This window comes from Lissotriton helveticus, chromosome 3_1 (genome assembly GCF_964261635.1).
Source record: "Lissotriton helveticus chromosome 3_1, aLisHel1.1, whole genome shotgun sequence".
In the NCBI taxonomy this organism is placed as follows: Eukaryota; Metazoa; Chordata; class Amphibia; order Caudata; family Salamandridae; genus Lissotriton; species Lissotriton helveticus.
Genome location: NC_136061.1, coordinates 355,430,553 through 355,456,133, shown reverse-complemented (window position 1 = coordinate 355,456,133; position 25,581 = coordinate 355,430,553). Strand labels below are relative to the sequence as shown.

At 47.5% G+C, this 25,581-nt stretch overlaps 1 protein-coding gene across 2 annotated transcripts in view; it reads right to left on the bottom strand.

The window, feature by feature from the left end:
* The window catches only part of CORO6 (coronin 6), a 427,480-nt gene that overhangs the window by 46,179 nt on the left and 355,720 nt on the right, over positions 1-25,581 (bottom strand). The window contains exons 5-6 of one of the 2 annotated variants that reach the window (XM_078680034.1): positions 6,999-7,180; positions 3,281-3,400 (exon numbers count right to left, since the gene is read on the bottom strand). In XM_078680034.1, the coding sequence (XP_078536160.1) occupies positions 3,281-3,400; positions 6,999-7,180 (302 nt within the window). Of the gene's footprint in view, positions 1-1,173; positions 1,294-3,280; positions 3,401-6,998; positions 7,181-25,581 lie in introns of both variants that reach the window. The other variant, XM_078680035.1, reaches the window with a different exon arrangement.

Genomic DNA, 25,581 nt, shown 5'->3' with positions numbered 1-25,581 from the left:
GCCCCCAGACACAAGCACGGAGCAGAAGTGCCTCCTCAATGATAGCCATTGAGAAAGGATCACAAATAATAGGGGAGAGGATGTGTCGTAACGACCAAAGCTGGCGACCTTGAAACTGAGGCTCAACATCCTGTGATTCTGGGCAAATCACATAATCTGCCTACCAAAAATTAATGTGTGCTTGTATTGAATGTGTCCATCTGTAATGTAGCTGGTGCTCATGCAAAGCGCGCATGTACATTCGGGTCAAGTTCGCACTATATGAAACTGCAAAAAAAAAGAAAGAAGAATATCCCTCCCAAGGCTACACTCTTGGTGGAGATAAGGAGTGTCAAGAGACAGACATTTACCCTAGTGACAGGTACTTGGGAGAGACGAGAATTGTTAGGACCTTATTATTAGTGGCAGTAATCAGTACTGGATGGGGATGAGGAGTGGTTGGGACAGTGGTTCACCCCATTGACAGGCACTGGGATACACTGAGAGCTATTTTGGACAGATCTTCATCCACAGGGACAGATATAGAAGTGTAAGACAAAAAAAGATTATGGAACATCCGGCACCCCTTAGTAAATTTAAAATTGGGTCATTATGATATGGAACATTTCCGTAAACTCTATTTTACCGGGTCATAGCATTTACACTGTGGGCGTTGTACCAACACCATTCGCCTGGATCTCCCATGTAAAGACGTAAAGTAGCTACAGTGGGCCCGATTGGTGAAAGACTGATTCTAGGTTATCGAAAAGATAGAAATCAAATGGACAGTTAATGAAGTCAAGTGATGGTTCTAATAACTTTGAAATAAAATCTGTATCATCATTCCCTGGGTGGAATTGCTACATTTGATAGACTCTGGGGTGAATTTTAGGAGCTGCCCTGTTCTAATTGATATGTGTTATCCACAGAGGTTTTATGGTTTCAATACATTGTTTAGTTCTGTTTCCTTGCTATCCTTTCAACATCCTTCACTGCAGCGATAATAATGTAATAATCAAATTATAGTATGATTGACTGTATGTTATATTTTGAAGTGTGTGGTTTGCACTTATTATGTATCCATAAAACAAGAACAAGCAAGATCCTACAACAGAGCCCTCTGGGGGGCTGACACTGCAGGGCCCTGAAGGTGACAATGGCGCGCACACCCCCTGCCGTGCCCCGCCCTTTTACCGGGTCCCAGAGGCCCAGCTCCCTCTGACTCATTCGACTGAAGCCTGTGGTAAAGATGTTTCCATCTCGGGTGAAGATAGCCCTCATCGGCCGCATCCCGTCGTGGGGGGCAAACTTCTCCTAGGGGAGGAAGACGAGTTATTTGCAGTTACAAAATACGAGGAAAACACAGAGATGCCCCACTCAGGCGTCCGGGGCAGAATTGGCCACGTGCTGCACCGCGTCCCAGGTCACAGGAAGTCCAGAATGCATGCGTGTTAATGTTATCATCTGTCAATCCCAGCATTCCATTGGTCAGGGGGGCTCACTCCAGTGAATTGTAGCATGGACTCCCACCCCTCTTTTTCCGTGGTGCCCGGTGTGCTACCTGCGACTATGAAGACACAACATCGATCAGGGGAGAAGCCCTTCCTCCAATTATGCTGTAGATTACAATGTACATGTAGGAACAATATACTCATAAATGTAACAGCAAATCACCCCATCCTTAGTCAGAAGGGCTAACTAGGTCAAGCCCTTGTAACAAGATATTTATATAAATGTGACCATGTGCAGCAGTGTTTAGAGCCATGTGTTGGAGAGTGTGCTCTGGTTGTGGGACGAGGACTGAAATGGGAAAATTACCTAAGCATTTTAAAAGCAATTTGTATAATTTCACAATTCAAAATAGGGGACTGTATTTCTAATGAAAAACAGAGCAAAATATGTCTCCTGTTGAGCTCATGACTCTGACTGAAGACCAATGTCCACTCCAACCACTGGTCTAGTATATCTTTTTATGAATGTGTATGTCTATGCATTGTCCTAGATGACATATCTCCACAGAAGGTATTAAGCTGAAACATGTCGATCATCACAGTACTATGACAGGTTTAATACACTCCTGCTGTAGATTTTGCTCTAATTCCTAACCCTGGGATGCCACAATAAAGTCTATGGTGTCCTCGGAGCTAGTTTTATTTAACAAACACTTCCCGCCAAACCTTGCACACCCTTCACCACACCCTGCTCATCTATAGGTTTTATTATACCTCTAATTCTACATTACAACATCCCTGAGCTCCTGCCTCTCAGAGGGGAGGAGGGGGGGGGGGGGGGGGGGGTTGTAGCCAGGTTTTTGACCAGGTTCACATTGCAAGGAGGATACTCTATGATGAAGTACGCCACCTATTGGCAGGTGAGGGGAGCCGTCCTACAAAAGGGACACTCGTGCACTCTTCTGCTATCGCCACCAGATTCAGGGGCCCAAATGAGTTATATGAAGACCAATGTTCCCAGCCATTTCTGTAAAAGAAGATTGAACAATTTGAGGAAGGTTAAGGGGTTTCAGCTGATTGCCCATGGGGTAATTTAATAGCCACCCCAACAAACTGAAGATTGGGAAAGGAGATAAGTTAACAGTTTGCAGATGTATGAATCACACCCGATTGTTGAGGTCAACAATGCATTCCACTGGACCACTTGCCCAAATTTACCACCTACATTCAGTATCGACTTTGATAAACATATCCTTTTCCTGTTACCTGGACATGGCGATGCAACAGGGGCATTCTTAAACTCTGTGGCAAGGATCCGCAAGCAGACAACGCTATGAGGAAACCAAGATGGCGGGTATGATTTTTCCTCTTGTTCATCAACTAATTAAGCTGTGCCATGGAGTGGTTGAATGGTGAATTTGTGATAAGAAAGAGTAACTATTTTATGATTACACTGGTGCACATTTTAATACCACAGTAATGTTTTGAGGATTCAAATTTATGTTTTTTTTAACTTTATGAAAAGTGAAGCAACAAACCAACAGTTTTTTTGTTGGCAGACCAGGCAGAGGGATGTGCACAGCATGTGCACTGCACTCAGTTGTAGACCTTTGGCATTTTGATTGTGCCGCCCCCATGGCATCAGGGGTCTTTAAGATGGCTGTTCCACCAATCACAGATCAAGAGGGCCCTGGGCTGCTGGGAAGAATAGAATTACTGGAAGGGAGTGATGGAGGCACATGGCACGCGGCATCTGGTTTCGCCTTAAGTTCTCTGCTTGTGGAACCTTTTGACATACACAACACCCATGAATATTAATAGATAAGAGCGTAGAAAACACCTTGTCATACCGGATCCCACAGAGCAAGTTGGCGTTCGCTCATCCTGCTGAAACCGGTGGTGAAGATTTTGCCATCGGATATAAAGACGGCCCTGACCGGACGAGCTCCTTCATGTGGCCTCTCTTTCTCCTAATGCGATTGGTTAGCAGATTAGTGGCACCACAACAGGTAAACACAGACAGAGACACAGACACATATCACGTTAGTATGCGATCAGTGACACAGCACCAGAGCCGAAGTGGCTCGTAGGACCATCATGCGATTTCCTTGACTTTGGAGGTATGGCGATGAAATGACAGATCAGATTACCGCAGTCCTACTCTGACAACAACTATAGGCATGAAGGCAAATAGATTCTGGGTAATAAAACCACAAAACTTAAGGAGAGTCACATTAGCTGGCTTTTCAAGATGAGAGATCCAGTGTGTGTGCATGTGTGTCTTGAGGGAGGTATGTGTCTCAGCATAAATATACAAACCAAAGAGAGGATAATGTTGGGAGTTGGTAATGTTGGTCTCTACAGCAGAATAAGGGAACCCTACACCATAGATGGGGTAATACTGGGTACTAGATGTTGGGATGCAGTGTACCGGAGGCCAATGCTAGTGCTGACTCCAGAGGAAGAGAAGCGGTCTATGTGGTGGTGTCATGCGGGAGACACCACCAGAGGAAAGGAGCCAGAAGCCGCATCTAAAGTAAGAATAACTAACTCCAACCAAAGGATGTTCCTGCTCATAAACGGGTGCTCAAAGTGGCAGAGATGGTGCAAAGGCCCATCAGAAGCCTTCCGAAGTGTAACTTTGACGCACATTGAGCACTGTGGCCCGATTACGAGTCAACGGACTGCCAGACTCACGGTGCACAGTGGTGGTGGTCTCCCGACTGCCTTATTATGATTCAGGTGGTTGGACTGCAACAGCCCCGTCGCAGCTGCCAGGGAACTGTTGCAGGAGTGTAGAGGCATCTATATGCCTGGTGGGACAGCCACAGTCCCACCAAGCACATTAAGAGTTTCCTTTCCGCCAGGGTTTTCATGGCGGTTCCTCCTCAGTGTAATCCCTGGCAGAGAGGAATCAAAGGGGTCCATACAGTGCCATCAGTGCCTTTGTGCCATGCGGATGTATACAGGGGGGCACAACCTGTGTGGTATACGGTCATGATGCTCTTCCGTGGTGTATTGAAGGCGATGGAGTGATGGGGCAATGCTAGGTAGTGGGACTGGATACATCAAAGGGCCATGCTTTGTGCACATGGTTTCTTGCTGTGAATGCTTGAGAGGGGATACCTGAAGGTGCCTTGCATTATGGCATGTCCTTGTGCAGATGCCTGGGAGGGGCAAATCTAGGGCCTTTGGAGAAATGACGTTCTTCTATGGATTCCTGGGAGAGAATGCCTCATGGGTCTTTGGTGACATGTCCTTTTTGGGCAGATGCCTGGAAGGGGATAGATCAATGGGCCTGGAAGTATAGACATGGTTTCCTTTCTATGGATGCCTGAAAGGCGAAAGAGAGATGGGACTCACATCATAGACATGCCTTCCTCCCCTGGATCGATGGGCCTTGCAGAGCTTCATGAAAAGCAGTAACAAGGTCATATCTGCTTCACCTTCCTAACACAGGCTCTGATTTCCAAACAAGACCTGTTCATTGGCTCACCATGCACAGCATGCATTCAATACACAATGTATGGGTTTTCTATATATCGAAACAAAATTGAGACAAGACCAAGTAGGAGAGAGACAAAGAAAGAGAAAGTGACAGAGACCGAAAGAAAGAGGAATAATCAAGAGAGAGATACAATGTCTAACAGCGAGTAAAAGAATAGACGAGGAGAGAAAGGAAGGGAAAGAAAGAACAGAGTGAAGTCAAGAAAGAGAAAGTGCGAGACAAAGAAAGAGATGGTAGATATGCAAAGAGAAGGCTAGAGGTGGGTGAGCCACTTAAAGGTCGAGCCAGATGCTGGGTTCTGGCTCAGCTCGCGGTCCTCCTGGAACCTTGAGCCCAAAACCAGCCGAAATGTCATGTGGCTTCTGCCTGACGCCCTCGATCTACTCTTGTGCACAAGTTAAAAACAAAGTATCAACCTTTGAGGTGAAAAAGATAGACAAATAGATGCCCATTTACTGGCTGATTTGTACAAAGTGAAACCAGAACACCTAGAATTAATTCCAGCTTCTCTGCTTAACCAAACTCTGATCTTAGGCAAATAGTTTGTATCATCAATCCCCTTTTTCTTCATTATCACTCAACGAATCTATAATGTGACTTAATAATGTCAGCACTGCTGCATATTAAAGAAATGTGGCTTTTTAAAAAATGTTGTAGAGACTTTATCATGTTTTGTTTACATGGCAAATATTTCCAGAGCTCGACTTGTGCCTGGGCTCTTAAAGCCAAGCCCGACCCAAGGCTGGCTCTGGCTCGGCTCTCCCTGTTCATTTGTTGGTTCGCCCACCTTTAGGGAGGGCCTCGAGGCATGTAAGAGAAAGCCATAGATATGAAAGGTATAGAAAGATAAAGTCAACCAGAGAGATCATAGCAGAACGAAAGGAGAAGACTAGAGAAATAAAGAGAGAGAAGAGAGAGAGGATGAGATTGCTTAGACAGAGGCAGCAACAGAAGGTATCCGAGTAAGAGGGATTCAGGGTGACGGTACAAAACATAGACACAGAGAAAAGACAAGACAAAGAAGGTAACAGCAACATGAATGGGGGTGAAAGGGGAAGAAAAGGGGAGACGGAAAGTGAGACGGGATTAAGAGGTTTGTGTGGAAAGGGAGAGCTGCCGAGAGAAAGACAGCTAAAGAGGAAGAGGAGAGAGAGTGGGTGAGCGGCATAGAGGGACTGGCGCAGACAGAAACAGGAAGTGTGGAAGGGACAAAGATAATAAGAGGGAGAGACAAAGAGAAAGAACCCTTGATAGAGACGGTGTGGCAGATTTACGAGCCCCCTGCGCCACATTTGCACCGCCATTGCGTCACTTCTGTGACGCAGCAGTGGCGTAAACCATGGGCCACGTTGCGCCCTATTTACAACGTGACGCATCTAGGGAGATGGGTAAAGTTGTAAAGCCCTGCGCCACATGAAACCTGCGTCAGGTTTCATGTGGGTGTTCCGGCGCAAGGGGGGTGTTCCGGCGCAGGAATGCCTCGGAAAAGTGCCTGAGTGAAACCTACAAGATTTCACTCAGTCACTTTTCCGACGCCGCTGCGTCAAAACCTTGCGCCTGCTTGAAACAGGCCTAAGGTGTGACGCACCATGTTGACGATAGGCCAGGTTGGAACAGTACTGGAGTTGTGTTGCGCCCGCGACACAATTCCAGCACTGCGCCAACCTTACGCGGCAGATGCGACACGCATCTGTTTATCCTTGCGCCATGATGTGCCACTTTGTAAATGTGGAGCATCTGTGGTGGCGCAAGGGTAAACTTGCGCCATGCATCCTTCCTGGCGCATCCCTGCTGATTTGCAGGGATGCGCCAGGAAACGTAAATCTGCCCCGGTACGTCTAATATTGGCGGATAGTTGAATGTCAGACAGAGAGAGGGAGACAGTGAGAAAAAGAGGAAGTTAATGCGCAAAAGTGGCATAAGGGGTGATAGCAAAGAAAGATTACCAGTGCTAATAAGAGAGAGCCAGAAAGCGTGGCAGTGACAGGAGAGAGGGGAATAACAGCCAGTGACCGGGAGAGGAAGTGACGACAGTGACAGAGACGGCTGCAGTTACTCACAGCCACCGCTTCCTGCTTCCTGGGGTCGATGATCCGGATCTTCTTGTCCTTGCAGGTCGTGCAGATGAGGCTCCCGTTGTGGTTCCAGCACACGTTGTAGATGAGGTCGGGGTGCATGTCGTCCAGGGTGATGAGCGCCTCGCCCGTCCCCACGTTCCAAATATTGATCAGATTATCACTTCCTGGAGTGGTGGGAGGAGAAGAGCCGATAAGAGATGGTTAGAGAGGGCTTCATATGACTGCGCCCCAGGCAACATGGAAGAAAATTAATCTGAAACACTGCTAATTACTTGCTGTGCATTCCATTCCATCTTTTTTGAGCTTGACTGTTCCAAGCTATTTTTTTTTGTTTATTGAGTTTCGAGGTAACATACAGCAGGTGTGCTTCGCAAGGTGCACACAAACACTACAGTACGGTGGTGTAACCATATAGGTACTATCAGTTTGATCAATTTGTCATATCCCGTATGCTCATAGTCTAATCCAATCAGACTGGATGAAAAGTCCTCACAAACAGTTTGAGGTATGCTTTATCATCAGTAATCTCACCCCACTTCGTAAGATAGTGCTACCAGGGCGGACTCAGTAGCATTTGGAGGGAGTTCTTAATAAAGCTTCAGCTGGATAGAACTGTGATCCAGATATCTAAGAATACCTTGGAGTAAAGCTAAAGGAAATAATCTTATTCACAGGTACCCCAGCCCAGGTATGATTAAAATAATAGTTGGGATGGGTATGGCTACTATACCAATTTCATTCACTAATAAACTCGTTACCTCCAGCAGGAAGCCTACACCAAATGCTGCGGCCATCGGTGTACCATATCAGACCTTCTGCCCTATTTAGAGCAGAAGGTATAATATATTCATTTTTCTGGTCAGGCCGCTAGGGAAACGCCTAGTGTTCCCAAAGAGCAAAAAAATCGAAATGACCCCATCATTCTCGGAGAAAACTTTAAGGGTGTCATGATCATTAGGTTTTTATTATTATCAAAACCAAATTCCCAATTTTGGAGTTTGTTTTTTAATAAAAACAAAAATATATGATATGGGGATGTCTGAAACATGGAATTCGCTCGTCAAACATTTGTGCCACTGTGAAGGCGGCTTCTCTGAAGGTACAGAGATCTCCTCAGGGCAGGCGGATATCTCAAAATATGGCAAGAGATAATACAGCTACGGTGATGAAGAAATGACTACCACAACCTTGACAGAAGGAGGGCTGCCTGCTATAATCTAAATGAGGCCCTTGGTAGCATCAGTGGGGCTTGAACACAAATGTTTAACATGAAAAACAGCAAAACTGCCAAAAGCGGCAAAACTGTGGTACCTGGTTTCAAAGGAATATATAGGGCATGAAGTATCCTCTACCAAGGGTCATATGGATACTAATCCTGGTATTAAACATGTATTATCCTTTCAAACATCACCAACCCAAAAAAATCCACACAATCAAAATGGGCCTCTGAATTGCTGTATGGATCTTGTGCCAGATAGTAATATTTCTACTAATATTTCAAACAAAGTAAAGCTCCCCCTCAAGCTACTACCTATGTTATGGTGCTTGTTGATGTGCCCTCTTTGACTTAGCCACAAAGGGAAGTTATGATTAGCTAAAAAATAAAACAATGATTTGGAAACAATCAAATTTGCGGGGTAGACCCATAAGGTTTGATGAAATAAACATGCTGAGGCGCGTTTTTTAGGTGAGTTCCTCACTCAAAATGACTCAAGGTGATTGCGTGGCGATTCATTTTAGAATTCATGCTCTGTTGCACCAATTGTTTGATTTTATTGACCGTGGGAGCAGACGCCGACCTCGGGTTAAAGTTATACCACTTGCTATTTTTATAAATAGCTCATAAAAATACACCGCATGCTACTCATGCCCTTGCATTTGTTTCTTGCTCAACTCCCTTGGAATTGCATGACTCCAGTGACTGTCTGTCCACTGTAGTGCTCCTGTCCACAGGTCTATTAACATCTACACATCTGTCAAGAGTCCTGTTGCGGATATAACAGGGGTTTGTAGAACCTGATTTTAGGGGGACGGTAGAACTCCTTTCCCAGAATATTGTACGTTCCAAATGGTCAATGAGTACTGGGTTCGTTTTACTAAGCAGTGTAATATTAATTCGTTCCAGGAAACTTGGGCTATTCCAGAACACCAAATGGATGCCTATATCACCTCTATAGGTTAGCAGCATCTTTTGGTTATGTCAGAGTTTTATCTACTGGTCGCTTTAATACACAGTCTCTTATAGTTAGCTTCAGGAACAGATAAAGGGTGTTTTTGAGTCATTTTTATAATGATAAATTATTTCCCTCTCAATCTATTACTTCGATAGGATGTCACACTTTATAGCTAAAGCACTAACTATTCATAACTCTGGAAGTGTCCGTAGTTGTTTCTATTATTTTGGTGGACAACCAGTGGCGGCTCGTCCATGGGGGCGTTTGGGCACCACCTCCCCTGCTTTCTCGCCGTGCGAGAAGGCAAACAAAGGTAGTTATTATTACTATAATAACTACCATTTGTTTCTGCCTTGCCTTCTCGCACGGCGAGAAAGCAGAAGTTCCTGTGTGGGCGGTGTTACTCGAGGGCAGGGGGGAGTGGCATGACCACTTTTGTTAATACTGTCTGTTTGGGCAGCCTGAGAGGCTGTCCAAACAGACAGTATTAACTGTATTAAGAATAGTGGGCAAGCCGCTCCCCCCTGCCCTCGAGTAACACCTCCCACTCTCACTGCTCTCTGTATGCTGCAGCATACAGAGAGAAATGACGTGGGTAGGGCATCCGGCCGAACCAATCACAGTGCTGGCTGCTGTGGAGGGGAGGGAGGCTGCCTGCCGCCTTCTGATGACGAGCTCAGCCCAGAGATCGGAATTCAAATACAGCGACGGCGGGAGTCGGAAGTCTGGAGCCTCAGTCAGGAAAGAAAAGCGGGTAGCCATTAACTAAGGTAAGCTTGTTAATATTTAAGTATCCCACCTCCCATCCCCCCCCATCCACTTCGCCGCAACAACCCCATTTCCACCCCCCATCCCCCCGCCCCTAATGCAGGCTGCGACTGGGAATCATGCTATAGATGCAATCGAATGAACTATTATTTATTGCGAGTGATGTGAAGTAAGGGAAGGTTGTTGGCGAGCAATAAGGAAGAATGGAGGAGAATTTGGTGGTTCTGATTTGTGAGGAATGCATCAGTTTTTGATGGTCGTAGGAGGAGGAATAAAGATCGCCTTGCGGACAGTCATATGAGAGATGGGGCAGTCTTTAATGTGGCAATGAGAAACCTCACAATATTGGACTTTAGCGATGCGCAGTCAAACAGTATTTAGTTAGAGTAATGAATGGAGCAGTGCTTGATGGCAGTAATGAAGAACGGAACTGATTTGTGGTGGTGGTAAAGAAACACGAAGCAAAATGTGTCTGCAATGAAAAATTATAGTGGAATTCTCAGTCTGTGGCAAGGAAGGAAGACTGGGGCATTATTCATTCCTAGACATACTAGCCCTCTCTTGCAATGTTGACATTTTAGCGATGGTACAGACTTTGACAGCAATAGGAAGCGAAATGATGATTAATATTGGTGGCAGTAGATGCCCTGAAATCAAGGGTTGGTGCACTGCCCAAATGAGACTGTTGTAAAGAGAAATGTTGGCAGAAACTAGTGCATATCAGGGTTGGTAATGAAGAGTGCCACAACTCTTTGGTCAAATAAATTAACCACTGTAGTAACTGACGCTAGTCAGTGCAAATACCCGCTTGCTGTAAACTATATTTGTCAGTATACAATAGTATATAGTTATGGAGGCGGTGTTCCTTCGGCTCGCTCGCCGAGGTGCCCTCCACCGCCAATTTTACGCTCTACCAATTTCAAATGTCACCAGCCGCCACTGTGGACAACATCAAATTTGGCACCTTTAACCATTCCTATGAGGACACCGGTTGTGGCCATGTGGTCGGAGATGATGTTCAGCAGTCGCACAAGGGAGAGAGCCGGTGAGGGGGGGAAAGGGGGGTGTGCTAGATCTTGTTGCAAAATGAAACCATGTGAGTTTTATGAGTCTTAATGAGTCTAATGAGTCAGAATCTGTCCCATTAATTTCGATGTTTTTCTACTAGAGGGTGCACCAGTATCATTAAATGTATTTTCGTTTTCTGGGTTCTGATGACTTCCATACAGGATCATTCTATAATTCCTACTATTCACCCTGATCACAACCTGCTTACATTGACTCTTTTGCTGCACGATTCGGATGCAAAGATTTTTGACACTTTCGTGCAATGGGTGGCTAGGTGCAGCAGTCTGAGGTTGCGATGGGAGCTGATAGACACTCAGGGGGTTGTGAAGGAGTTGGTGATGGCCTCCCATGAAGACACTGTGTTATGTCTTGAGATCCGGGAACAGCCCTGAAACTATACTTATAACAACCTCTGCCATGTTGTCCACAACCTTTTAAGTACCACACAAGGGGGGCGCTAGAGGGCGCACTGTGGGATGGCTGGCTGAAAAGGCAGCTCCGCCGGACGGACTTCGAATCACGGGATTTACCCCATTCACACCAACCAAAACCACCACTGCCAGCCATGATCTGCAAGCGGTATGTGCGGGGCCTCTAGCGGGAGCTATTTGGTGGCAGTCCTGATAACATTCGAGGAACAAATCGCCTTGGAAGATCTATGCGGGGGCCTGCACAGACTAGGTAAGATGGCGCCCGCAACTCATCTGGTATGTAAACACTGAACGTCGCATAGTCGGAGCTCCCAAATGTGTCGTCCCAGCCCCGAGAGCAAAACCTGCTGATATTGCGGAGAAGTTATATAGCGTATACCCGCGAAACTGGCATATATTTGCAAAGTAGGAAAGTATCCTTACTCACGGCACGACAAGATGGCGGCCCCTCATGTAAGGAACGACCGAATGATCAGCGATCCCAAAGGGCGCTAAAGACCAAGCCGGTACACAGCGTGGGCTCCAAATTAGATTGTACCCGACGCTGGATCATCTGCTGCTTCACTGCTAAATCAGTCTGAATATGCGCTGCAGGTTTGAACAGTTTTTTTTTTGTGAAACAACAACGGTCCATGCAAAAGAATTATATGCAAAGCAATGAATATAAACTGAATCAGTTCTATATTTGGGGCGACATGTCCAGCCGGACAGAGGTCTTCAATTTTTTACTCAATTGAAATTTTTCATACACAGGAATACCTTCAACAAATCACCAGTGTGGGGCACAAGCCTGTACCCAAACACAGTCAGATCAGTACAAAAGGTAAACAGAGGAAAAGAGCAGGGCTTTTCAAGGCAAAAGCAGCGATTTCTGTAAAGTATTGGGTGTACAGAAATATCAGTTAAACACCATTACATATAACATATAAATCAAGCATTTGTATATGGTGTACAATGAGTCGACGGCGTTTCGGTCCCACTGCTTAGTCATGGGGACCATCATCAGGACATTTATATTTGCCTTTAACATTATAAGCCTCTAATGTAGGTTTGAACAGGGCTGCAATACGGGAGCGGCGCGAAATCAAGATACAAGATGGCGGCGCCCATGAAATACATTGCGTGATTGTCACGGACTGAGAGGTGACTGGTGCCAAGAGGCTTCGGTTGGACAGCGCTGTGCATGGTGTATGCAGGGGACAGACGAACACTAAAAGGCGTGTGGCCCTTACACGGAGCACCGGAACGACCCGTGCAGACCTCGAATCATCACGATGCTGATAGCGGAGATGCCTCAGGACAATTGACAATAGATCTTGGCCAGAAGCACACTTCATGTAAGATTCGACTGCGAACCAATTAACGTCCGATACATCGGAAATAAATCACCATGCCCTTCTAGCACTGAGCAGCGCGGTAACCACTCCTGCGTGTGTTGCTGCCAAGCACTGTTTGGGCGCCCTCGCGAATCGAGCAGGTGATCTTATGTCGACATGCACTGTGCTGCAACTCAACGGTCCCCACTGAATGCATCAATAGCGTAAACTCCTGTACCATTCGGTGTGAAGTGTCAGCGCTGCTGGGAAGGCTGTCTACCAGAGGTCAGGCTATTGGTTCTACATCATGCTGTGTCTCCCAACCAACACCGACTAGAGGTGAAGAAAGCACTGTGAGTAAAACAAATGCAACTGCCATATCCTAGATGACTGCCTCTACCTACTCTCCCTTGAATGCATGGTCGACAGTCCCGTTACGTAGCACTTGAGCAAGGTGACAACTCACTGCCATCAGGAAGCAACAACCCAACCTAGGTACTGGGTCAGCGTACATTCCCACCCTGAACGACAGTAAAGCAACACTCTTAGTTGCGCAGCCGACAGTTCTACATCACTGACTCGCGAACCTAACGTAGTCCCACTGCCTCAAAATGGGGAAACTGGATAAACAACAGCCGAAGCTCACGTTTGAACAACGTAGACCGACCCGAGGTCTCACTTCCCACTCGGATACAGATACAGACGCGGAGAGCACCCCGACCCAAGGTATGGAATCCATTCTGAAGGCCATCCAGACAAGCCTCCAAGACATCAATGGCAAGCTAGACCACCTTACCAACCGCATGGATTCTATGACAGCGAAAGTTGACCAACATGGTGAGCGATTAGACGAAGCTGAAACCTGGATCTCGGCAGTAGAAGACGAAGCACACATCAGCACGTCCAAATGTACTGGCTTTGAAAAGATATTAGAAGTGATCAAGTCCAAGGCGGAGGATATGGGAGCCAGGTCCCGCCGTAATAACATACGAATCGCAGGCGTGCCAGAATCTACGAATATTGGCAAAATGGAAGCGTATGTGAAGGAACTCTGTCTCACCTTGTTCGGCAAAGAGAAGCTATCGCCAATATTTATAGTAGAGAGGGCCCATCGCTCATTGGTACCACATCCACCACCGGGCACTCCGCCCAGACCAATAGTGGCCCGCATCTTAAACTATCGAGATCGGGATGCCATATTGAGGATGGCGCGCGAGCAGAAGGATCACAATTACCAAAGCAACCGGCTCGAGTTCTACCCCGACTACACACTCTCCGTGCAACAGGCCCGCAAAGAATATACTAGCGCAAAGGCAAAGCTGCGCGACCTACAGATAGAGTATGCCATGCTGTATCCGGCACGTCTGAAGGTCACTTGGAATGGACAATCGACGATGCTCTCCACACCGAAAGCCGCAAATTAATTCATCAAAAAGATTGCCAACCACCGTAAAGAGCGCAGACGCCAAGATCAAGAACAAGATGCGGAATGAACGCCTTTTTGTGGAGACTCTGCGACACCGCGACTGCCAGCCGCGAGAGGCTGCTGTTCACCAGGTGCTGTATCTCTGACTGGACCCAGTACCATGTGCTATATTGCAGTGACCACTTTGGAGGCGGTAAGTCTACCATGTACACTATCACTCATCAAACGCATACGTGGCTTCACTGTCCCTGATGCTGTCAAACTATTTGTGTACACAGTATGTGCAGTGCCAACTCCTGGGCAGGAGAATCTGGTCACCTCTGCCCTGTCATGGTAGGCAACTATAGCTACGGACGAGAATTATCCATGACACAGCTCACAAATGCATCAACCGGGAAGGTACTGGGAGGTAACATCCAACATTTATGGACATTGGGCCTTGATGTGTGTACAGAAAATGAGTGGGGTGAACTGTGCATGTACATGCAAGCTTTGCAAGAGGCCTTCCTGATGTCTATTGGTGTAATACAGCTACCATAGTCGTGACTAGCCTGGACACTAGCGGCACTACTTCTCAGGCAAACATTGGTAAAAACATGGTGGACCTGACACATGGGAATTGCCCTTTATAACCGTTTGGGATAGGTGCCATTGCAAGCTGTAATGTTGTTTGATGATTCGCACGTCATGTACTAAAGGTTACTAGAGCCGTATATACTAGTATAATACGCAAGTTGTTGTTAGACAGCTTAGTCCGTCCACATCCATTTGTTTGGATGGAGATGTGCAGTCCAGGCGGACCCCCATCATGGGTGATCCCCACGTAAGTTCCATGCAGTTGTTTAACTGGGGTATGGCATCAGCAGGATTGGGCTGCTGTTGTGGGAGGGGGGTGGGTCAAAAGGGGAACTGTTTTAGTTAATGGATCAAACTGCTTGAGATGCATTGCTGACATCCAAACCAAAAATGCTAACTTTTATATATTCTGTGCCTACATGTACTGTAATTCGTACCTTACGAGAAATTGTCAACTGGATCAGACAGGGATCGTCTACAGATCACGCTTTCAGTCCTCATGGTGACGCATACACTGACTAAACAGACGTTGAACTTTCTCACGTGGAACATAAGGGGTTACACTAATCCGAAGAGGATACGACAAATATTCACATGTCTAGACAGATGGCACATCGATATTGTACTGTTACAGGAGACGCACGCCGCTCCTCACTCGCACACTCAGGTGGGTAGGCGCTGGGCGGAATATATTCATTGCTCTAAATACTCTTCTTACTCCAGGGGGGTCTCAATATTGGTGAAGAAAGGGACAAATTTTAAAATTGACACAACAACACTAGACACGCACGGCCGATATGTCATACTCAAAGGGACAATACGTGGTCAGCGACTGACCATTGTTAACACTTACGGCCCCAACATAGATGCGCCGAATTTCTTCCACGAGATCTGGCAACATTTACACGCAGACACAGACCGGATACTACTCTGGGGCGGTGACATGAATCTTGCCTTAGATGATCGGCTGGATAGATCAGGCATTACAACTGAGCAGCATAAAAAAGGACGAGCGAAACTGCAGGATATAATGCTTGAATTGCGACTCCAGGACATATGGAGGGGACGCAACCTGGGCATAAGTGAAGCAACGCATACATCAGCAGCGCACGGCAGCTGGTCACGCATTGACTATTGGCTAGGCTCACAGGAAAGGCTATTGTGGACTCGAAGCGTCGCACACATGCCCAAAACTCTATCAGACCACAAGTCCCTTCAAGTCCCTCATTACAATCCGCCACCCTATAGCTGGAGATTCAATGCCACGGCCCTAACAGACTCTGTCTATGCAGACACCGTAGAGAAGGCAATTATTGAATATTTTCAATTCAATGTACAATCCACGGAAGATGCGGGTATTTTATGGGAGGCATTTAAAGCCACAATACGTGGAGTCTGCATGAGCACGACTGTAGGAATCCTGCGGGACATTAGAGCGCAATTGCAACAATTAGAGACTAAGCTTAGCTCATTGGAACACGAATATGAGAATACACAGAGTCCTGCCGTACTCGGCGAAATCAGGCAAACATTAACGGAACACCAATCATTTGCGCAAGACGAGATTAAATATCTTAATAAACGCCCCACAGCCAGAGCATACGGAGAGGGAGGCCGCCCCGGACGGGTACTAGCGTCAAGGATATGTGAAGGCTGCAGATCCAACACCATATCTCAGATTCATCATTTTATTTTTTTGTAGCTTAATATAGCGCAAATGTGACCTGAAGGTATTGGAATGCGCTACCTGAAAACCAGTTACATTACATAAAGACACGTTAATTACTATTTTCTTTTTTTAGGCACTGGGAGATTAAATGCTTTGCCCAGAATCACGAAGTTGAGATAAAAGGTGAAACTCACAGGTGTAGCTAGTGATATCATCGATTTTCTTAATGAACCGCATTTAGGGGCATATTAACAAGGGCTTTATCTCTGCTTTTTTGGCTTTAAAAGCCAAAGAAGCGGAGATAAAAATATCGCCCTATCATCAACCGGGTGCTAACATGCAAAATCGCATGTTAGCACCCTTTTTCACTACGCTTTCCTTTGCATCTCTAATGAGATGCAAAGTGGGCGTTCCAGCGATATTTCTCCTATTAACAAGCTTCACTCTAACCCTGTTAGAGACCAAAAAATCAGCGCTAACCGCGGTTAATGCTGCTTTTTTACGTCTGCTAATTTTCAGATTTAGCCATGTAATCCAATGGGAGGTGGATTACATGGCTAAGTCCACCATAGGCTATCAACAAGGATATCCCTATCCTTGGAGTTTTATTGCTGCATTACCAGCGATAACCTCCCAAAAGGCCGCTATCCCTGGATTTATTATCGCCTAGTCGGTTAGCATTGTTAACGAGATAACCAGGCGATATTATCCAGCGATAGCGGGCGTTAACAAAATTAACGCTAAGCGCCGTTAGCGTTAATTTTCCCTGTCCCTTGTTAATATGCCCCTTAGATCTTTCTGCATCTCGTGCTGCACTTGTTGAATTATTCCACTCACATGGGTGTTGTGCTAGAGGAACTAAAACTGCTTGAGTACAGCTGTGGCTGTTCGCATCCAAACCATTGGATCAAGGGACTATAATTCGTCCCTGCTGCTTTGGGGAGACAAATACAATTCTTGATACTTTCCTGTCAAATGTTTGGCCATGTTGGTGATCACCTTGAAGCTCAAAGACCTACACATGATTTTAGATGACGGTGGAGTAAGCACTCCTATATTGCTTTATTCATCACTCTTGTTTTCCTGGACAGAGGTCAGTTCCTTCACATTCACTGGGCACAAGAGCTCCCTCCTATTCTAGGGCAGATTACAGCAGCAGGCATTCTACCAGAGACCTAGGCGTGTTCCAGTTCCTGCAAAAACTGAAGCTTTTGGGGTACTGGTCAACGTCACTCTTTCAGAGTTTCTTTGTCCGAACAAGTACAATCTAATGGCCACTAATCTAGTGAAGAAGCGCTTAACTAAACCTGGGGGCACTGTCAGGAATCCAGGGGCAATCAAGCCAGGGATTTCAAGTTAAAAAATGAATACCCCCCTCTCAACCAAAGAAGGGAGCCTCGTCATAGGCTTTCACAAAGGCGAGGAATAGCATGCAATAACTGTTCAAGGAAATGTGTATTCCCAAAGAGGTAGGGCAGACCCCTGTAGTGCAGTGTCTGTAATTTGTAGATGGTCCTTAGTAGAGCACAAACTATGAAACCACAGATGCCCATGGGATGTTGATTGCTTTGCAGAGAAACCAGGCATCCTGAGTAATAGCAAGCTATCTCCAGGCAGATCTGCAGGATGATCTGCCCACATTGTCAACACACTTTAACTCAATCATTTGTGCTCAGGCAGAGCTGAATGTATGTTACAGTCGAAAACAGACATGGATGAAACTAATATGGGGAGCCATGAGTGCATACCATAGGATCCCACTGAGGCAGTGCCCGGATCATCTGTACTTTAGAAAATCCCTGAAAACTTTCTTGTTTTAGACGCCTCATATAGCACCAGCGCTTTAACGCCTGTCCACAAGTGCAGAGATCCCCTTCGGGGGTGATTCAGGCACTATATAAATAAATAAATTAAATAATTAATTTTCTCAACTCGACTCCGATCATTCATCATCACTCTCACCTTTTAGGTGGAAGTCATTAGGATCTCATCTTCTTCTCAAATCATCTTCACTACATTCAGTCCACCTCTACACTTCACCCTTCAGCCATGCTCTCATTCACTTGTCCTGAAATGCACCCTCTTAAATTCACCACTAGATATGAAATCTCAAATTAAAAGAGCACCCTGATGCCAACACTCACACCTGATCCGGGTCAAGTGTGATGCTCTATGTCAGGAGCTGAATCGGAAGTGCCTACTTCACCCATCCTTATCGGAAGGATGAGGAGTGACTACAGGCCCCAGAATACAAGAGATGGAAAGGAGAGACGGGGCGTATTTAAGTTGACGACGCACGCCGAGTGGCATGCGTAATTTATGCTGCAGAAGACAGACGTTAGGCTGTGCGACTGCACTCGTCTTGTCTTGTTGGGATTCTAGCATTGTTGATGGATCTGGCTGGATTTCGAGTTCTGTGATCAGCTGGGATCCTTTTCTGTGGTCTGGGCTTCTGTATCCTGCAAGGCCTTTCCTCGCGGCAGACGGCTGTCTGTGCTCACAAGGTACTTGGATACCTGCAATGCTGCAGGTCGTTGTTGGCTCATCTAGGAGAGCGGAAAGTAGCCTCTCCTTTCACTGCGCTACTCGGGCTCGGGTGGTGTCTTGGAATATCCAAGGTTTGAGACAACAGTCTATTAAGGAGCAAGGAAGGAAGTCATCTTTCTGCTCCGGTACTTTGGGTTCTCATTTGTTAATTACTTTCCAAAGAAGTATTTGGTATTCTTGTTTTTTGTCCAGATATAACCTGGGTAGTTATGTAACATTTAGCCTTTACTTTGACAAAGCATCCAGTGAAAGTATATTCGCAACAGCAGTGTTTTCTTTGCTCTCATAACACTGGAACAATCCCTCTGACTTTAGGATTGCTCAACTTGGATTGGTGCAGTCTCACAGGATTATAACCAAATACTAACCCTGGGCATAGTTTGCATAGTAGCGCTACGCGTAGCTACGCGAAGTGCACTTTGCACTACGCGAGCTACGTGTAGCTACGCGAACTGCCTAGTGCACTGTGCAAAATGCTGTTCGCACTGATTGCACAGTGCCGGATGCTTGTCCGCACTGTGCAATCAGTGCAAACCTCATCTTGCACAGTGCAAGCGGTCGTTTTCTGCCACTCGAGTAGATTTCTACTCGAGCTGCAGCTTTCCCAACGCGGACTGGTAGTTTCTCATCACGAGCAGACACGAGCATACGCGACCACTCGCAATGAGAAACCTGACCCGCATTGAGAATCTTGCCGGGAGGTTTATTTTCCACGCTCGGGCAAGCAAAAAATGACCGCTACGCTAAGCATGTTTGCACTGTGCTATGTGTAATTCGTGAGTGCGAAGTAGCGCAAACTTCGCAAACTACGCGAGCGTAGCGTAGTACTTCGCCCAGGGTTACCAAATACCAAATGGATTATACATTGTATTCTTACCGGCATCTCCATCTATCATCTTGTGAGGGAATGATAGAAGAGGGTATGTAGAATATATGTTTGGTGAATACATTTATAGCCAATTGGTACGAATGGTGGTCTAACATGATAGTGTTTTGTTGTTGTAGGAGTTGTGTTTTCCAGTGAGAAAGAAGTATCTCTTCTTGGTTGAGAAGAAACATCGAAATTGGGTTAACCTGGCTCAAGGTACAAAGCACGTTAGTGAGACTATTTGAGAGTAGCCTTGTTTATGGAATTGTATTAATTGTGTGCTCTCTCTCTCTGGAAGTGGAGAAGATAGCGAAGAAAAGAAGAGGCAGAGGAACACAAACTACAGTTGAGACTGCAACAAAAACAGCAAACCCCAACCAAGCCCCGCCCTCCCACCACCCTACCCCTGGAATGCATGCTGGACACATTCCTCCACCCATGTTCTATGTGAGGTATTTGGGGCACGAGCTGGCTAGTTCCCAAATCCGGCCAGGTGGTTTCCCAGCCCTGCAGTTTGGTAATAGGATTCTAGATAAAGGGTCAATGTCAAATGTCATGTCAAATGTCAAATGTTCTTATATAGCGCCTTATCACCGCAAGGTCTCAAGGCGCTTGCTTTGGGAACCCATCCTGGCTTTTTCCCTGTGAAATAACCCGTACTGGGCATCCCCAAGGTGAAAGCCAGGCATCCCGCCGCAGGGGGGCCATAGTGGAGATTAAGCAAGCTATTGCCCAGAGTTGCAGAGTGTGAACCCGTGATTCAAGTAGGCACCGAAGCGAGAATTATCGAGTCAGTGGACATTTGGGCTCAAGACCCTGCCGTGTCAGGAATTGAACCCTGGTCCCGGGTCTGACCTCTGCTTCAGGGTCTGCCTCCTCTAACCAGTGAGCCACACTTCTCCACTCCACTCCACTCCACTCAATAGGGATTTTATCATGAGGATGGGAGATGAAGAGAAGTGAGGGTAAATAGGGGGTTGACTGAGTCCTGGTTCTGTGCAAGGGTAGATATTGCAATACAGTATTTATGTAGCTGCGTTTGGGGTGGGCATGTTTCAGGAGGGTGCTATGAATAGGGTGTTACATCCGACTGAAGAGATGAGAGGGGTCAGCTGACATGTGAGTGAATCAGTAAGGGATTGCGGACCATCTTCCAGGTTAAGTTTGAGAGATCCTTTGTGTGGCAAGGATTGTTTAGATATATGTCAGATGGGCGGGATAGAGTGTCCACTAGGCCCTCCAGTTAGTCCAAACTTTTAGCAGTGTATTGGTGTAGTTCTACATGCACTCCTATGTATTGGGACCATGTGATGACCTTGGACTACCATTGTTTTAATTGACTTTATGTGTTTTATTTCACTCTGCACTTGCATTTTGATTTGTGATTTCATTTTGTGCCTCCTTGTAGCTTCAGAGCGGGAGTTTTTCACAGAGTAGGACAGGACAGCCTTAGCCTTGCCAGAAATAGAACATATGGAATGTGCTTTTGAAAGCATGAGAGAGAGAGAAATGTGTGGATTGTACTTCCCTATCTCATAGTATAGTGCTGTAGGCAGTGGTGCGCAAATGTGCATTATGTCATACATTGAGAAATTGAGTTTTACCTACTGGCTTTAACGTGTTCTAACTCCATCTTGAATTCTGACCATGTCTAGTTTGAGCTCTGCACACACAAGCAGGACCCAAGGTTACTCATGGTTATTTAAGTTATTCACGTTTAAGATTGTTTTCCTTTTTGAGGGTGTTTCTGTCCTTTTGGAGATGTCTTCTACTTTCGCAAGCTCAACTAAGAAAAGGTGCGGGGCGTGGCTAGCAGAGCAGCGAGATGGCCGCTCTCTGAGTGAGCTCCGCCGGCTACTTCAATTAATCCTTTAAAGCTATCCTGTTCCTGGCGCCTGCAGACCCCCGACCCTCCCGGGTTCCGCTAAGTACACCCTGGTGATCCCTCGGCCCGAGTTTGGAACGCGGAGGCGTTTTCTCCTGGAAGCGGTGACGGTCTAAGTCTCCAGCGGCCGCTGTGCTTCTCTTGCGCCCCACCGGAAGCGATTCTCGCTGAGAGCCGCGTTATACTGTGGGCCGCGGCTGCGGAGGCCCTACAACCTGCCTGGACGTCGTGGTGAGCTGGCGCCTGCCTTGTTACCAGCGGGGGCGCTTCACTATTGCACCCCGGCTGGGGCTGACGAAGATCTCCTCTGAGGGACTGGCCGCTGTGGAGGAGGGATCCTGAGTCCGACAGAGACGGAGCTTTCAAGTGAGAGGCCCCGCGAGGAGAAACGGAATCGCGTCTGCTCCACCTACACCGCGGCGGCAGCCGGTAAGGAGGTGAGCGGGGGTTGCGGAGAGCCGGGCCACCCTGGGAGTTCCTCCCGCTGCACGGCTGAACCCGGACCCCCCGGCGGCTCTCGACAGCGGCGGCCCTGACCCCCTTGGAGCCCCTGCGCCACGTGTATATATACCTAGCGGGTGGATTCCCCATTGCGCTCCGTGCGCCCGCCATTTTGGGGCCTGGAGAGACCTGCTGGGCGCGCGGTGGTTTGGTGACCCCACCGGACGCCTGTGACTGTATTTGCCGCGGCTGGCCCACACTACCGCGTTCACTTCATCACGCCTGGCGCGCCCTGGCCCCACCGGGATAGTAACGAGCAAACTAGGCACTTGCTGGCTGGGACGCAGGGTAGGTGCTTCCCCGCTGCGTGGCGGGTGGCCCTCATCGGACTGTGGTGATGGGAAAAAACGACGCCAAGCAAGGGAAACTAAGCTTTGAAAATAGAAAGCCGACCAAAAACAAGTCAATGGAGTCAGATACTGGCGCATCGTCATCGCAAGGTGCTACCCCGGACATTGATTTTGGGGCCCTCATCATGGAGGTGAGAACCAGCTTGAAGAGCATTGATGCCAAGCTTGATAACATGGCTGCGCAACTCGACTCAGTGAAAAAGAAGGTGGACGCTCACGAGACGAGGTTGGACTCTCTTGAAAATAGGCAGACTGAATGTTGCGAATTTCAGCAGCAGGCCAAGCAGCACATAACTACACTGGAGCGGGAACTTGAAAATTTGCGCGCGAAGTCGGACGATTTGGAAGCGCGCTCCAGAAGATCGAACATCCGCATTACAGGCATTCCGGAGACAACCAACACAGGGAAGATGGAATCGTTCGTGTCGTGCCTCCTACATGACCTGTTCGATCCGGATCTATCCCCGGTCTTCGCGGTGGAAAGGGCGCACAGATCCCTTGGAAAAAAGCCCCCGGTGGGCGCCCCTCCGCGTCCAATTCTGGCTAAACTGCTCAACTACCAGGATAGAGACGTCGTTCTGCGCTTGGCGAGAGAGAGGGGTAAGATCACGCACCAGGGCAATCACATCTCCTTTTACCCGGATTTCACCCCCCTGGTGCAGGCGGCCCGCAAGGAATTCCTACCCGCTAAGAAAATTCTGCTGCAAGCTGGCGTGCCCTACTCTCTCCTATACCCGGCAAAATTAAAGGTTCAACACGACAACACTTCTCACTTCTTCACAGACGCCAAATCAGCCCTCAAGTTCGCCAAACACATTTGTGCTGGAGCCAGGAGAAAATCGCCAAGACTAGAGGAAGCTTCGGACCCACTTAGTGACAATGACTGAGGTCTCTGCTACGCACACCCTGCGCGGCTGCAGCTGTCCTCGTTGCCTTGAGGTTGGGAGCTTGAACACGCCTTGTACACAGGTCTGTTACACCCGCGTTGTCTCATTGGGGGTAAGTCTTGGAGTCACTTTTGTGCACGGAACTTTGCTACTGCCACCGTGCCAGGAGAAAATCGCCAAGACTTGAGGAAGCTTCGGATCCCCTCAGTGACAATGACTGAGGTCTCTACAAAGCCTACCCTGAATGGCTGCACCTTTCCTCTTTGCCTCGAGGATGGGGGCCTGTTAGCGCCCAGCACACAGGTCTGTTACACTCGCATTGTCTCCTTGAGGGTAAGTCTTGGAGTCACTTTTGTGCACAGACTTTTGCTGCCGTCACCATGCCTCCAATGTGACATTGATTGCTTGCGGACTTTGTGGACCGGGAGTTGGGGGAACTGCTAGAGCTCAGGAACGCTAAAGTTTGACTGTAGCCACCCCGAGTATACGGGGGTGTTTGCCGAGCGCACCACGCCTCATGGGGTGCCTCCCTTTGTTGTTGATGTTGGGGTATTTCCACGCTATGCGTGCGAGTTTCTGGGGTATGTCACGACCTAATTGGGGGGTTGCTGAGGGAGGGGGGTGGAAGGGGGGATTTCACAAGTTGAGAGTTTTCGTCCGTATCTGGTGCACTGTACTACTACAAATGCCTCTATTTTTGCACGCTTGGTCTGCAGATGTTGTGCCTGAGCACTTGTCTAGCCTCCGGGGACGGAGTTGTGTGGGGAGATTGCTGTGCTGGACTGCACTCTGATGGGGGGTATCAAACTCTGGACTTGGAACATTAGAGGCCTTGGGGACTACAAGAAGGCCCGGTTACTGCATGGCATGTTGTCCAGACACAACGTTGATATTTGCTTCCTACAAGAAACTCATTTAAACGTGATCCCCTCGGCCCGATTGAAAAATTCCAGATGGGCTCATATCTATTCCTCCATATACTCCAGTTATGCGAGGGGCGTTGCCATACTCATTCGTAGAGGGTTGGATTGGAGGGAGTTCTCCCAGGTACGAGATGTGGAGGGAAGGTATGTCTTACTCCATGGGTCTTTACAGGGGCGACCCATTGTCCTGGCTGCAATCTATGGCCCCAATGTGGACGATCCTGATTTTTTTAGAAGTGTTTGGGCGAGGATTGAGTTGCTGAACTGCCAGACGATTGTGCTGGGGGGAGATTTCAACATTGCATTGAATGATGACATGGATCGTAGGGGTGTGAGCAGACCACAGCATGCTAGAGCACGTCAAGCGATATTTGATGTCATGAATGAAGGTCTGCTTTCCGATGTGTGGAGAGCTAGGCATCCGGGAGTCAAGGTGGGGACCTGCTACACCTGCCATAAAGCTGCCTGGTCACGGCTAGACTTCTGGTTGGTATCTCCTGAAGTTGCGACATGGGTGTCGAATGTTGATATTATGGCTAGATCTCTGTCGGACCATGCTCCGTGTATGTTAGAATTGAGCCCCCCAGACACTGTACACAGGGCGTTCCAATGGCGCCTTCCCCCCCACGTGCTCACAGACCCAGTGTTTGTAGAAGAGATTAGAGAGGACATCACTACATATTTTGAAGAAAATTCTGGTTCTGCCACATCCGAGGCTATTGTATGGGATGCCTTTAAAGCTGTAATCAGGGGTCAGTGTATAGCGCGAAAAGCAGGGGTCCTACGCTCCATTAGGGACACGCTGGCTAAACTTGAGGGGGAACTGAAAGATCTTGATGCTGCTTTTAGCTCTGATCCGTCGTTGGAGATTGCTGGCGCTCTAAAAACCACATTGCTGGCCTTTAATGAGGAAGCGGAGCGGGAGGTGAAATTTCTGGGGAAACAGGCTGAGGCGCGCAGATATGGAGAGGGGGATAGACCAAGCAGGACCCTTGCCAGGCTGACTACTCCTCGCACACACTCGAACTACATACACACTATTTATGATACATCTGGACACTTAGTGATGGGCCAAGAGGCAGTGTTAGGCGCCTTCGCAGACTTCTATGCTACTCTGTACACCTCAAGGCAACCCACAGCACCGCCTTCACTGTGCGACTTTCTTGACTCCATTGC